Source organism: Crocuta crocuta, unplaced genomic scaffold (assembly GCF_008692635.1).
Source record: "Crocuta crocuta isolate KB4526 unplaced genomic scaffold, BGI_CrCroc_1.0 scaffold132, whole genome shotgun sequence".
Classification (NCBI taxonomy): Eukaryota; Metazoa; Chordata; class Mammalia; order Carnivora; family Hyaenidae; genus Crocuta; species Crocuta crocuta.
The window spans coordinates 3,322,047-3,334,983 of record NW_027528611.1 but is presented as its reverse complement, the minus strand read 5'-3'; the positions used below and the strand labels follow the sequence as shown (position 1 = coordinate 3,334,983).

The 12,937-nt window shown below is 53.0% G+C and overlaps 1 protein-coding gene across 6 annotated transcripts in view; it reads left to right on the top strand.

Moving 5' to 3' along the window:
* ZNF76 (zinc finger protein 76) overlaps window positions 1–12,937 on the top strand; it is a 33,941-nt gene extending 21,004 nt beyond the window's left edge. The window contains exons 3-14 of one of the 6 annotated variants that reach the window (XM_077754920.1): window positions 3,489–3,569; window positions 3,684–3,761; window positions 5,263–5,375; window positions 7,334–7,450; window positions 7,752–7,827; window positions 8,587–8,712; window positions 8,815–8,994; window positions 9,768–10,001; window positions 10,095–10,258; window positions 10,698–10,862; window positions 11,386–11,499; window positions 12,062–12,937. In XM_077754920.1, the coding sequence (XP_077611046.1) occupies window positions 3,489–3,569; window positions 3,684–3,761; window positions 5,263–5,375; window positions 7,334–7,450; window positions 7,752–7,827; window positions 8,587–8,712; window positions 8,815–8,994; window positions 9,768–10,001; window positions 10,095–10,258; window positions 10,698–10,862; window positions 11,386–11,499; window positions 12,062–12,166 (1,553 nt within the window). In that variant the 3' untranslated portion in view covers window positions 12,167–12,937. Of the gene's footprint in view, window positions 1–3,488; window positions 3,570–3,683; window positions 3,762–5,153; window positions 5,376–7,333; window positions 7,451–7,751; window positions 7,828–8,586; window positions 8,713–8,814; window positions 8,995–9,767; window positions 10,002–10,094; window positions 10,259–10,697; window positions 10,876–11,385; window positions 11,500–12,061 lie in introns of those variants that run through there. The other 5 variants (XM_077754919.1, XM_077754918.1, XM_077754917.1 and 2 more) reach the window with 5 other exon arrangements.

The following is a 12,937-nucleotide window of genomic DNA, read 5'->3' as shown; positions in this document are numbered from 1 at the left end:
ACATTGGGCTCTGCACTAACAGTATGGAGTCTGCTTGGAATTGTCTCGCTCTCTCTCTCCCCCTCCCCCACTTGCCCGCTCTCTCCCTCTTTCTCTCTCTATCTCTCTTTCTCTCTGTCCCAAAATAAATTTAGACTCTGTAAGCATCCTCATGAAGGACTGTCATTACAACATCACACTCCTTCATTTCAATACATTGTGAAAGTGTGTTTTAGTTTCCAAGTGTACAGATAAATTGTTAATTTTATTTTAAATTGTCTGCTTCCTGATGACGGCAAAGAGGCCCCTTAATCTCATCAGCAAGCTGTTTCCATATAACAATATGGGGGGAAGGGTTGCCTTCTGGAAAGGTTGTTTGTCAAGAGCTGTCTGTGATGTGTGGGTCTGGTTGGCTTTGTTTTCTGGAAAGTGGAACTTCTCTGTAATACTTTTCTTTTTTTAAATGTTTATCTATTTTGAAAGAAAGCACAAGCAGAGTAAAGGCAGAGAGACGGTGACAGAGGATCTGAAGTTGGCTCTGTGCTCACAGCAGAGAGTCTGATGCGGGCCTGAAATCACAAACTGTGAAATCGTAACCTGAGCCAAAGATGGACAGTCAACCAACTGAGCCAACCAGGCACCCCTGGAATACCTTTTTTTTTAGAGTTTATTTATTTATCTTGAGAGGGAGAGAAAGTGCAAGTGGGGGAGGGGCAGAGAAAGAAGAGAGAGAATCCCAAGCAGGCTCTCTGCTGTCAGTGCAGAGCCCAATGTGGGGCTCGAACCCACCAACTATGAGATCATGACCTGAGCCAAAGTCGAACGTGCAACAGACTGAGCCACCTAGGTGTGCCTGGAACGCTTTTGAAGCCCAAAACCATGTGTTTTCAGACTCCCCATCATAGGTGTTGGCCCTCCGCTGCGGTCTCGGTGGGATGGAAGAACTTAGGGAGTGTAGACATGGCCGTGGCTGCTGCACAGACCCAGTTACTCCTCATGCCTTGGTCTTCTGCTGTGAAGTAATGGTCGAGTGAATGAATAAAGAGCAAGTGGCCACACTTGGCCTGAGAAAGCCACCCTCTTTCCTTATGTCCGGGTCTCTCTGCCTCCCCCACGTCCCCATTTATATCTTTCTCCCATCCCTGTTCTCTGGCTCCTGCATGGTGCCGCAGTGTGTGCACACAGACTCACACCCAACAGACTGCACGCTCCTGAGGGCAGAGCTGGCCTTCTGGAGCCAGAACCACACTGTTCTAAAAGGCCTCTTTCTCCCTGGTGAGCTCCTCTGAATCTCTCGACCAGGGTGGTTTCATCTTTGTTGGCGGGCAGCTCTTTGTGAGTCCAGCTAAGGCAGCAGGAAGCCCTAAAATTTTATGAGACTCATCTGTAATTAACAGAGGAGTTAAAACGTGATATTCAGGCCCAACACTTTTGATAGTGGAAGAGTTAGCTATGAATAAGAATGCACTGGACCCATTCCAGGCAAACAGGGGCATATGGTCACCTCTCCATAATGGGATGTGAGGTGGGATGTGAACTGCTCTCCCCACCTGCCTCTCCCCATTGTCGTCTCTGGTATGACAGGTGATTCCAGGTTGAAACCTTTCCTCAGATAACTCTCCTCAGCCTTTTGTCTCCTGCCTTGAAGCAATAGCCACTGTACTAGCAGAAGTTCTGTGAATGCTCTCAGAACCCCAAGTGCAGTGCCCTTGCCATGACAGATACAGTGTTAAATGCGGGGAAGCCCATGGCTTGCTGGTGGGAGGGAAGTGGGGGATCCCACTCCCTCGCCCTAACTGCCTCTCTGCTACATCTTACCTTTGTGTCTGCCTTACCTTCCTTTGGCTGGCTTGTGGAACTCTCAGTTACTGACCCGAGAAGACTTGGTGTGGAGGCAACTTTGGGGATTCTTCTGAGGGGGGAGGCAGCAGAGAGTTGGGCCAGAAGCAGCTGCCTGGTGCTTTTCCCACATCATAAGAGCTCAAATCCCGAAACCTGAAACTTGGGAAGAAAGGAGTAAACAGACCATTTGGCACGAACTCTTCCCTCTCCCTTCTTCCCTTTCTCACTCTTTTCCCCCTCATCCCCTTGGAAATTCACTGGATGTGAGGAGAGGCCTAATTCTACTCTAAACAGAAGAGTCTGTTGCTCTTAGGGGTTCTCCCCAGTAAGGATCTGAGATAACAAGGGAAGTATCTCAGGAACTCTGGAGTCTTGTTACATTCTATACTGCTTGCTGGTTGCCTTAGGTGAGTCAATTTTTTTTCTTAATTAGAAAATTGAAATGAAAATATCAGAGGTCAGGGCGCCTGGATGACTCAGTCAGTTACCCGTCCAACTCTTGATCTCAGGGTGGTGGGTTCAAGCCCCACATTGGGCTCCACACTGGACGTGAAGCTTACTTGAAAAAAGAAGAAAAAATGTCAGAGGTGAATGAAGGAGACATTCCCCACAGCAGCAGTGGAATAAGACCTAGAGGATATGCAGTAGCATGACAGCTACATTCACATGTAGCTTCCTGTTGCTTGATCTTCTATTCCGTCAAAAATGCAGGTCGGGTTTATGATCATAAAAGCAGGCTTATTGACAGCTGACCACATTCCGGTCACTTCTGATATTCATTAACTCATTTAACCCTTATAGCAACCCAGTAAAGACACAGTTCTTAATCTTCATTTTAAGAGAAGGAAACTAAGGCACAGGGAGGTTAAATAAGCTGTCAGAGAACACACAGCTATTAAGCTATTAAGAGGCAACGCTGAAATCCAAACCCAGGAGGCCTGGACAGTTCCAGAGCTATTTGGTTTTTTTTTTTCTTTATTTTGAGAGAGAGTGTGCACGCACATGTACATGCCCATGAGTACGCATGAGCGGGGGAGGGGCAGAGAGAGAAAGGGAGAGAGAGCATCCCAAGCAGCCCTCACGTTATCAGTACAGTGTCTCACTCAGGGCTTAAACCCACAAACCACATCATGACCTGAGCCAAAACCAAGAGTCGGATTCTTAACCGACTTAGCCACCCAGGTGGCCCCAGAGCCACTTGCTTTTAACCACTAAGCTATACTGTCTTATTAGAAGGTCTAGTTCTGGGCATGCTGCTACAGTGGGAGACAAGGAATATATTTTGATTTGTTAATCTGAGTACTGAATTTTTACCTGTTGAGGTCTTTCCAGATTCCAGGGCATTCTTTGTTCTCTAGATCAGCCTCAGCAACTTACTACTAGGTTGGGAGTCCCCACTTCACCAGGCACGGATAGAATAATGAATGAAGTTGCCCCTCCTTGAGTGAGAGGAAAGGATTCTGTTGGGAGCTGTAGGGCTCCTCATGGTGAGATGTCTTCACGTCTAGTACATTTGGGGAGCAGGGCAGGGAGCAGGGGACATGGAACATGTCACCTGTGCTTAGACAGACAGACTGTGCCTCAGACAGGCCTCTTCTAGAAGCAGGCAGGTATTCCTCCAGCCTCTTCGGGGCCTGATCTGTTTCTCTCCATTTCCACCTTCACAGGAGAGAAGCTGCTTGAAGGGCAGGTGATCCAGCTCGAGGATGGGACCACCGCATACATTCACCAAGTGACGGTGCAGAAAGGTGAGAGCACCCCAAGGCCCTCCTACCTGATGGAGGGAGGCCAGGCAGCCCCCACTGAAGGACCCCTCCCAGGCACCAAGCTCCAGAGAAAGGCAAGCATTGCTCTCGTTACAGAACCTCTTTCCTTTGAGGATGGACAGCCTGTGCAGCTGGAAGATGGCAGCATGGCCTACATACACCGCACACCCAAAGGTGGGATCACAGTCATCGTGACTGGCAGGAAGGAAGGGAGGCAGAACTGGCAGAGGTCGGGGCATAGACATGGGAACTGTGGTCCCAATCTCACCTGGAATGGCTGGCTCACCTGCCTTCCCTGGTCCAGACTGTATCAGCGGCTGTTTCTGCCTTTGGGAAACTGAGCCTTGGGGCTCAATAGCATGGGTCTCAATGGCAGCTTTGGCTCTAGCACAGCCACAAAGTGTTAGGGCTTTAAACAGGACCTGAGGACATGATCCAAGACCCAGAATAAAAACTTAACTGACATCTAAGACTAAAGCCTCTTGGGGTGCCTGGGTGGCTCAGCTGGTTAAACAGATAACTTCAGCTCAGGTCATGATCTTGTAGTTTGTGAGATCGAGCCCTGTGTTGGGCTCTGTGCTGACAGCTAGCTCAGAGCCTGGAACCTACTTCCGATTCTGTGTCTCCCTCTCTCTCTGCCCCTCCCCTGCTCACACTCTGTCTCAAAAATAAATAAACATTAAACAATTAAAAAAAAAAAACCTGAAGCCTCGAAGGTAATGAGGAATAATGGTTTATTCCTTCCACAAGTAGTTTCTTGAGTAAGTACTACATGCTGGGCATTGTGCTAGGTGTACAGTGTACAAGAGAGGACTAAGGCAGACACAGTCCCTGCTCTTCTAGAGTCTAGTGGAGGAAACAGAAGTGAGACATGCCATCACTGATGACCATGTTGGTCACCCCAAGTGGAGGTCCAGCTCAGGGAGGGCTCCTGTGAGGAAGTAAGGCTTGGGCTGAGGGCTGAAGGGTGGACTTAACTGGGGGAAGAGGGGTGACAGGGAGGGTTCCGTACTCCCAAGAGAAGGAAGGAACAGCGTGTGAGGCTCAGAGATGGGAGGAGGAAGAATGTCACGTTTGAAGGAACTGCTAAGGGCCAGAAGGTGGGGTGGGGCGGGATGGGTAAGAGAAGAGGGGCGGGGCCCAGTGCACTGGGGCTTGAGTGTCAAGACAGGGGCTTTGTTGTTGGTCTTTATCCTGAGACCAGTGGGAAGTGGTTGAACCATCAGGTAACATGATCTCATATGTGTCCTGCAGAGATCCCTCTGGATGCTGTGCTGCCTGGAGGGAATTAGGGGAGGTGACGGGCCACCAGTTAGGAGGTTCTCGGGGTCATCTAGGTCAAGATGATGATGGTCCCCTCGGGTCCTCGTGGAGCTTGTGAGTTCCCAGTCAGTGCCCCAAAGGAGACCTTGTCCCCAGGAGAGGTGGCCCCAGAAGGAGAGCCAGCCAGAAGGAATCAGGAAGCTGAGGGACCAGGAGATGCTGAAACCTTCCTTGGTATATGTACCTCTCGTTACTTTAAAGCCAGGGTCCCAGCTGTATCTCTTGCCCTTGTGTGGCATCTAGGCTAACCGCGTGTTCCCTGCAGAGGGCTATGACCCCAGTGCCCTGGAGGCCGTCCAGCTGGAAGATGGCTCCACTGCCTACATTCACCACCCTGTGGCTGTGCCGTCAGACAGCGCCATCCTGGCCGTGCAGACGGAGGTGGGCTTGGAGGACCTGGCCGCAGAGGATGACGAGGGCTTCAGTGCAGACACAGTGGTGGCGCTGGAGCAGTATGCAAGCAAGGTGAGCTCGCAGAGCCCGACACTGCCCGTCCACTCCCTCGGCCCAAACAGCCACCACTCGAGGGGACAAGGGCCATCCTGTGCTTGGGCGTGGCCTGAGCTACTCCCTTTGTCCCTCCACTCTGCCTCCCCCGACTCCTCTCTCACGGCACTGTCCAGCGTATGCATGACGTGGGACCACACAGCTGCTGATGCCCACCCTGGCTTATGATGTCTCTGCAGAGGGAAGGCCTCTGACATCGGTGCCGTCTCTCCGCTGGCAATTTAGATCCTGCTTCACTTTTGCTGTTGTAATAATCCTCTGTGCTAAGAATGCCCTTGCCAGTGACTCTTCTTAGTTTTCCAGGCCACTGAATTCAGATGTTCTTGTGCTTATTTTGTCTCTGCAACTCACTTAGCCACTTGGGAAAATAACCTCAGTAGGCAATGATGAGGCCAGATGTAGCAGAGCACCTGAGCTTCTTGGAACACAAGGCCCACACAGTAGCTTAGCTGCAAGAGAAAAGGATCTTGGCTCTCCTAATGTCACCAGTCTGTGCTCTCTCCGTGGGAGCTAGGGTCCTCCCCATGGGGGAAGAGGGCACAGAGATCTCTGAGCATGCCAAACCGGGGTACAGCCTCTGGTAGAGCCTCAGGGGGGACACAGTGGGGCTCCTTGGAGCACTAGTGTTTCCCAAGGCCCGGGGCGGGTTGTTTTTATGATAAAATTAGGTGGCTGTGTTAGAGGAGAAGAAATTCTCTTGTCTTTTCAAAACGAAACACAAAAGTTTAGAGCAGACCACTTAGGGCTATACCCATTCCTGCCACTGTCCATTGTAGTGTATTTTAGAAGCCATATTTGAGATTTGCTGCTGTTAGAAAGACAGCTGGGCTTTGAGTCATGAGCCCTGAGATCCATGATGGCTCTGCCTCTGCCTAGTCTGACTTGAGCAAGTCATTCCACTCCTAGGCCTCAGCTTGTTCCTCTGAGAGGATGAGACAGAACTAGATGACCTCAGAGGTCACTTCCAACCCCGAATGTCCTTGATTCCCTCAAGAGCAAGTGAGACATGGGAAATCCAAACACTTGAGTGGGTTAGCCCGCCAAGCAGGCCTGGCTGCCTATGACACTCCCCCGCCACTCACCAGCTGTTTAAGTGTCCGTGAAATTTTGTCAGCCGCTTGACCCCCTGATCTGGAGCTGGCTAGACAGACATTGCCGTGAATTTGGCCTCACCAATTTGCCCTGTACTCCCCATGACTTCCAGAGTTCTGTTTCAAGAGCTCCTGGGAAGGCCAAAGTGTCCCATAAAGACTAAAGGACACTCCCCACAGGACCTGGCCCAGGAAAGTGGAAGAGCAGTGAGGGTTCCCTGAGGCCCAAGGCTGATGTGAAGCAGGTGGCTTTGGCAATGTTCCCGGCAGACCTGACAGGGAAAGACTTGCCCATCAGCCAGGGTTTGTAGTTAGAGCTTAGACTCCTGGTGAGGACCCTCAGGCCCCTGACCTGGGTGCCTCTAGTTTGCTGCTTGTGGTCACCGCACTCTGGTAAGCCCAAGTGGGCTCATCCCCAGAGCAGGCCCCCTTGTGAATGCCCGTTCCGAGCACAGGTTTCCCACCGGGAGGGAGGGGTCTCCTCCCATCAGAGGATAACAGTGTCCAGAGCTGTGACCTCCTAGGTATGTGTGGTCAGAAGTGGGGGCTGCTGGATCTCAGCCTCTCTCAGGGGTGGCCTGAAAGGCCACCTCACCTAGCTATCTAGGGGATGCTCTTTCTTCCATAGCTGTCATGGCCCCTGTGACATTTAGCCCTCCCTCTATTAGAGATGGGTGGTGACTGGCCCTCACCACTTCTCCTCTGGCAGGTTTAACCCTGCTTATAGGGTTGTGAGCCATCAGCTGGGCCCTGTATCCCACCTCTTCCCTCTCATCATTGAGGAGAGAGAAGACATCTAGGAACCTCAAGATTTTTTTCCCTCAGGTTCTGCATGACAGCCAGGCTCCCCATAACGGCAAAGGACAGCAGGTTGGGGACAGAGCATTCCGCTGTGGCTACAAGGGCTGTGGGCGTCTCTATACTACTGCTCACCACTTAAAGGTAAGGTTGTCACACACAGCTTTCAGCCTTCCTGTGCTAACTAGAACTGTCTCTGCTCTCAAGTTGCTCACTGGCTACTGGAAGGAAGGGATGAGTGTACAGAAATGTCGGCCCAGGGGCCTATGACACACATGTGCAGGAAGGAAGAGAATCAGGGAGTGCCCTCTGGAGGAGGTGGCCTCTCAGCTAAAGAGGCAAAGTAAAGGCAGTGGCCAGTACGGATGCTCTGAGCCCTAAAGAAAACTGAAGAGCACCTTCCTACCCTCATCCCTCTGAGTCCCACGGTTGCTTGTCCTCACAGGTGCATGAAAGAGCTCACACGGGTGACCGTCCGTACAGATGTGATTTCCCCAGCTGCGGAAAGGCCTTTGCCACAGGTAACCTACCTGGAAGAAGACTAAAAGTGGACTCCTTCCCATTGAGGACAGAGAGTTCTAGATTCACTTTGGGAATTTCCGGCCTTCCCAGAGAGACTGCTGTCAGAGCACCCTGCCTTGCAGGGTGCTGTCTCTGGAAGAAGCCCGGTTACGGAAGTGAGAGGCGGCATAAGCCAGGCCAGCAAAAGGAGCCTGGGAGCTTGGTAGAGAGACTCCACCTCTTGCTTCAGCTGCGGGGTATTTGGGCCATTGCATCTCTCCGGGCTACATTTTCCCTCTGAAACCTTTAGTCGTAGCTCTCAGACCCTTGTTCTAGACTGGTACTCGCTGCCCTGGAGAGGAAAAATGTGGGCTTTTCCAGCCCCTCTTATGTGCCCAGGCTGGGCTGGGATAGAGGTTGACATAGGCTTCTTGTGCCTGAGAAGGTCTGGAGCAGGCCTTAAGATGGAAAATCCCTGCGGCACCTGGATGGCTCAGTTGGTTAAGCAGCCAACTTCGACTCAGGTCATGATCTCACAGTTTGTGGGTTTGAGTCCTGCATCGGACTCTGTGCTGACAGCCCAGAGCCTGGAGCCTGCTTCAGATTCTGTCTCCCTCTCTCTCTGTTCCTCCCCCACTCCTGCTTTGTCTCTCTCTCTCTCAAAATTAACTAAATATTAAAAAAAAAAAAAAAAAGATGGACAATCCCTGAATTAGGATAATGAGGGGGTGAGGCCCCACAGAGCACTTTTCTCATCCCTCCCTCCCACATGCGGACAGGATACGGACTGAAGAGCCATGTGCGCACCCACACTGGTGAGAAGCCATATAAGTGCCCAGAGGAGCTGTGCAGCAAGGCCTTCAAGACCTCAGGAGATCTACAGAAGCACGTCCGGACCCACACCGGTAGGCCGGGCCCTGCCCTGTTCATACTTGGACCTGGAGCTCCTCACTCTGGCAGCACCTCCCTTCCTGAGCCAGTCCCCCTCACACACCCCATTTCCACAGGTGAACGCCCGTTCCGGTGCCCCTTCGAGGGCTGTGGCCGCTCCTTTACCACATCAAACATCCGCAAGGTACATGTGCGCACCCACACAGGCGAGCGGCCCTACACCTGCCCCGAGCCCCACTGCGGCCGCGGCTTCACCAGCGCCACCAACTACAAGAATCACGTGCGCATCCACACAGGTGGGCCAGCTGGCATGCGAGAAGCACCCCTTTGGAGGCCCCAGCCCCCTCAGTCGTAGGCTTTCTGACCTGAGCCATGGTCTTGGCTCCTAGCCCAGGGCCCTTCTGCTGGCCCATGGCAGGGAGAGGGGGTTCTGTGGTTCTGGCCATATCTCCAGAGCCACGGTCTCACTGTGAGTGAACGGTTCCTCCCTTTCTGGTTAGGCCCAACCTGCAGCTGGCTCTCAGCTCCCTGCCTGCTCCCCACACCTGAGATCTCAGGAAAGGCCAGGGTCAGGCATGAGGGGGGACAAGCAGAGTGAGATGTCACCCTTAGCGCCTCACCTCCACTGTCCGTATGACTCCTGTGTATCCTCACCCTCCCCAGTGTCACATCCCTCATCCGGCCTTCTGTGTCACCTCTCAGCCACATCTCCCCTCACTCCCCCATCACACCTGATAACATCAGTCACCCCCCATCTCCTCCCTCTTCTGTTGACAGCCTTCAACTTTCCAAGCCCCTAGCAGCCCCCGCGAGTCCCTTCACTTGCCCAGCCTTCCCTCATCTCCCCATTTTCTCCCCACCTCATCTCTGGGCTCAGTGGTCCCACACTCCTGTCCCCTCTGTGTTCCACTGGCCATCATCCCCAGCCATGTCTTTTCAGAATCCTGGGTGTCAGTGCCTCTCCCTCCCCCTGGCTCCCGCTCCACCAGCCCTGTCTCCCACCCCCATCCCCTTAGCTTTCCCCTTGCCAGCCCCAGTTCCCACCCCCCTCACAGCTCAGTGTCCCCAGGGGAGAAGCCATACGTTTGCACGGTACCAGGCTGTGGGAAGCGCTTCACCGAGTACTCGAGCCTGTATAAGCACCACGTGGTGCACACACACTGCAAGCCGTACACCTGCAGCACCTGCGGCAAGACCTACCGGCAGACCTCCACCCTGGCCATGCACAAACGCAGCGCCCACGGCGAGCTGGAGGCCACGGAGGAGAGTGAGCAGGCCCTTTATGAGCAACAGCAGCTCGAGGGTGAGGGGCCTGGGCAGGAGGTGAGAGTGGGGACAAGACAGGCCTCCCGTGGCCACCTGGTAGCAGGTGTCAGCCTGGGCTTTCCTCTCCTAGCCGCGTGCGCAGCCGAGGAGAGCCCGCCACCCAAACGACCCCGCATTGCTTACCTTTCGGAGGTGAAAGAAGAGGGTGATGACATCCCAGCCCAAGTGGCCATGGTGACTGAGGAGGACGGGGCCCCCCAGGTGGCTCTGATCACTCAGGACGGTGCCCAGCAGGTACAGGCGTTGGGGTAGGGGTGGGGTGGGCCACTCTGGTTGGTACTCTCTGTCTCTGAGGAGTCTGGAAGTTTTGACAGCCCCACCTCTACCCAGTTTCTCTTTTTAGCCTAGTGATTCTCAGGGAGCTGAGGCTGAGGGTACCCAGTCTTGTAAGGCAGCCCCTTCTCATGCTTTCACCTCAGCCACTGGAACTTCTAGAGCAGTTAGTAGCTTCCCCTTTACCTGAAGGCTGATAGGTCCTGATTGTCTGAGTGAGACACCTGGATGTCCTTCTCAAGAGAGGCATGTTGATGTGGGGGCCAGATCATGGCGTGGGGTCTGGAAGCTAGAGTTTCTAGCCAGCAACATAACATGACCCTTGTCAGCACCCTCACCGTCAAGTGCACTCCTGTCTTTGGGAGCTGCACTCCCCACTCATCTTCCTTCCCATCTTCAGGTCAGCCTGTCCCCAGAAGACCTGCAGGCCCTGGGAAGTGCGATCAGCATGGTGACCCAGCACAGCAGCACCACCCTCACCATACCCAGTGAGGACGATGACCTTGCCACCTCTGGCACACACACAGTCACCATGGTCAGCGCTGATGGCACGCAGACGCAGCCCGTATGACCAGGCGGTTTGCTTGGGGTTTCTTGTTCTCTTGTCCTTCCTTCGTGCGGGGTGGTCGTTACAGTGCAGGCTGATCTAGGCTAGCCTTGTTTACAGGACCAGGACTCACCCCACAGCTCCCCTGAACTATCTATCGGCAACTCTTCTTTTGAAAAGCATTTCACTGGGGTCATGAGACAGTTTCTAAATCTTGATCTACCTCTACTTTGCTTTGCTACCATGGGCAAGTCACTTTTCCATGGACCAGTCCATTTTCAAATGACAGGATTAAATTATCTCTGGGCCTTTTACAGCTCTAACCTATGATTCAAAATCCCTAAATTAAGTTGGCTCTAAGTTAGAGAACAGTACCATCTCACTAAGCCCTGAGCCCCATGTTAATTAATCTGACCAATAATGGTTGTATCCATCCCCTTCTGGCTTGTTCCTAGCCACCTGGCTCAAAGGGATTTTCATTTGGATTGGGGGAACGGAGAGTAATGTAGGTGGGTTAGGAAAACCTTCTTTTATATTTCAGGTTACAATCATTACCTCTGGGACCGTGGTGGCCGAAGACTCTAGTGTAGCATCCCTTCATCACCAACAGGTGGCACTGCTGGCCACAGCCAACGGAACACACATTGCCGTGCAGGTGGGTGTAGAGGTCCCATACCCTGAGAAAGGAATAGGATGGGATGGAAGTGAATGAGATGGAGATGTTGAAGAGAAGGGCATTCAGCTCAAAGAGAGCTTATTTCAGAAGATAAATCCCTTTCTGCGTACATCTACACACCTGTCTCAGGCTCTTTCTTGACTGAAGCAGAGTGGTGAAGGCCCCTCTGGCCTACAGAATAATTTCAGTGGAAACACGCGTGGTGGTCTAAACCCTTCGTCTCTTGGTGTGTCCGTTTCTTCATCAGGAAAATAAGCGGGGCTAAAGTAGATGATGAGTAAGGTCCCCTCCAGCCTGTCATTCCCTTCTGTGACCAGGGCCAACTCTGACCATGGACCATTCTGTGTCTCCCTGGCCATGCCTAGCCTACTAGGACTCTTTGTCAGTGAACTTCCTGTTAACTGGGGCCCTACTAACTGCTCAGGATGTGGCACTAGATGGATGGAGGGGATTCAGAAAAGTAGACCACATACTTAATAGCACTAGACTCTAGTGGGAAGTGTCTCACTTTCTCCTTCCTTCTCTACCCCCTTCTCCACAGCTGGAGGAGCAACAGACCTTAGAGGAGGCCATCAGCGTGGCTACCGCTGCCATGCAGCAAGGGGCCGTCACCTTGGAGGCGACAGAGTCCGAGAACGGCTGCTGAGTCCCAGGGGGCTGGGTCCCACACTGTGTTGGAGGAGGTGCCATGCCACACAGGCATCCTTGCTTCCAAGGGCCCAGGCTGTGGCTGACACACAGAAGGTGGCCACACAGGTCTCTAGGGTGAGAAGGAGACAGGAAGACAGCCTCACAGAAGGGTCTGGGGGCCCTGCCCAAGAGGAAGTCCAGACAGCTGGAATCGGGGGAGTGTGTCATCCTCAGGAGCTAAAGAGGACGAGCTGATCACCGGGCTGCACTGGGGCATCCTCCCCTCAGAATCAGCTGGGTGCCACTCTCCTTCCTCCAGAGAGCACCTTTCCTACCCTCAGTCTACTCCCCTTCTCAGGTGGCAATTGGGACTGCTGTGCGGACTGGTCCTATATTCTGACTGGTCACTGCCCACCAGGGGAAGGGGCAGACAAGCTCTTCAGCCCAGTAGGGGCAGAGCAGGCCCAGCCCTGCTCCTCCCAGCAATAACCACCTCCCTGAGGCCTGCCAGGATGCCTGGCCACTTGGCAGCAGGGACTTCCTGCCACTGTAGTCAGAATTGCTCAGGGGCCTGTGGCTGGAGAAAAGGTGCCCAGCCCCACCCACCCCCGGCTGCCCCTGTCCTGTCTGTGGCAGAGAGGCAGGGAGTGGCCTTGTACATACTGGGGATTGGGTTTCATTTGTTTGGTTTGGTTTTTTAAAATTCCATTTTGATATTTTTTTTTTTCCTGCTCTGGTTGGTGGTGGCAAATGGGTGAATGAGTATTTAATAAAAGTTCCAAGTTTC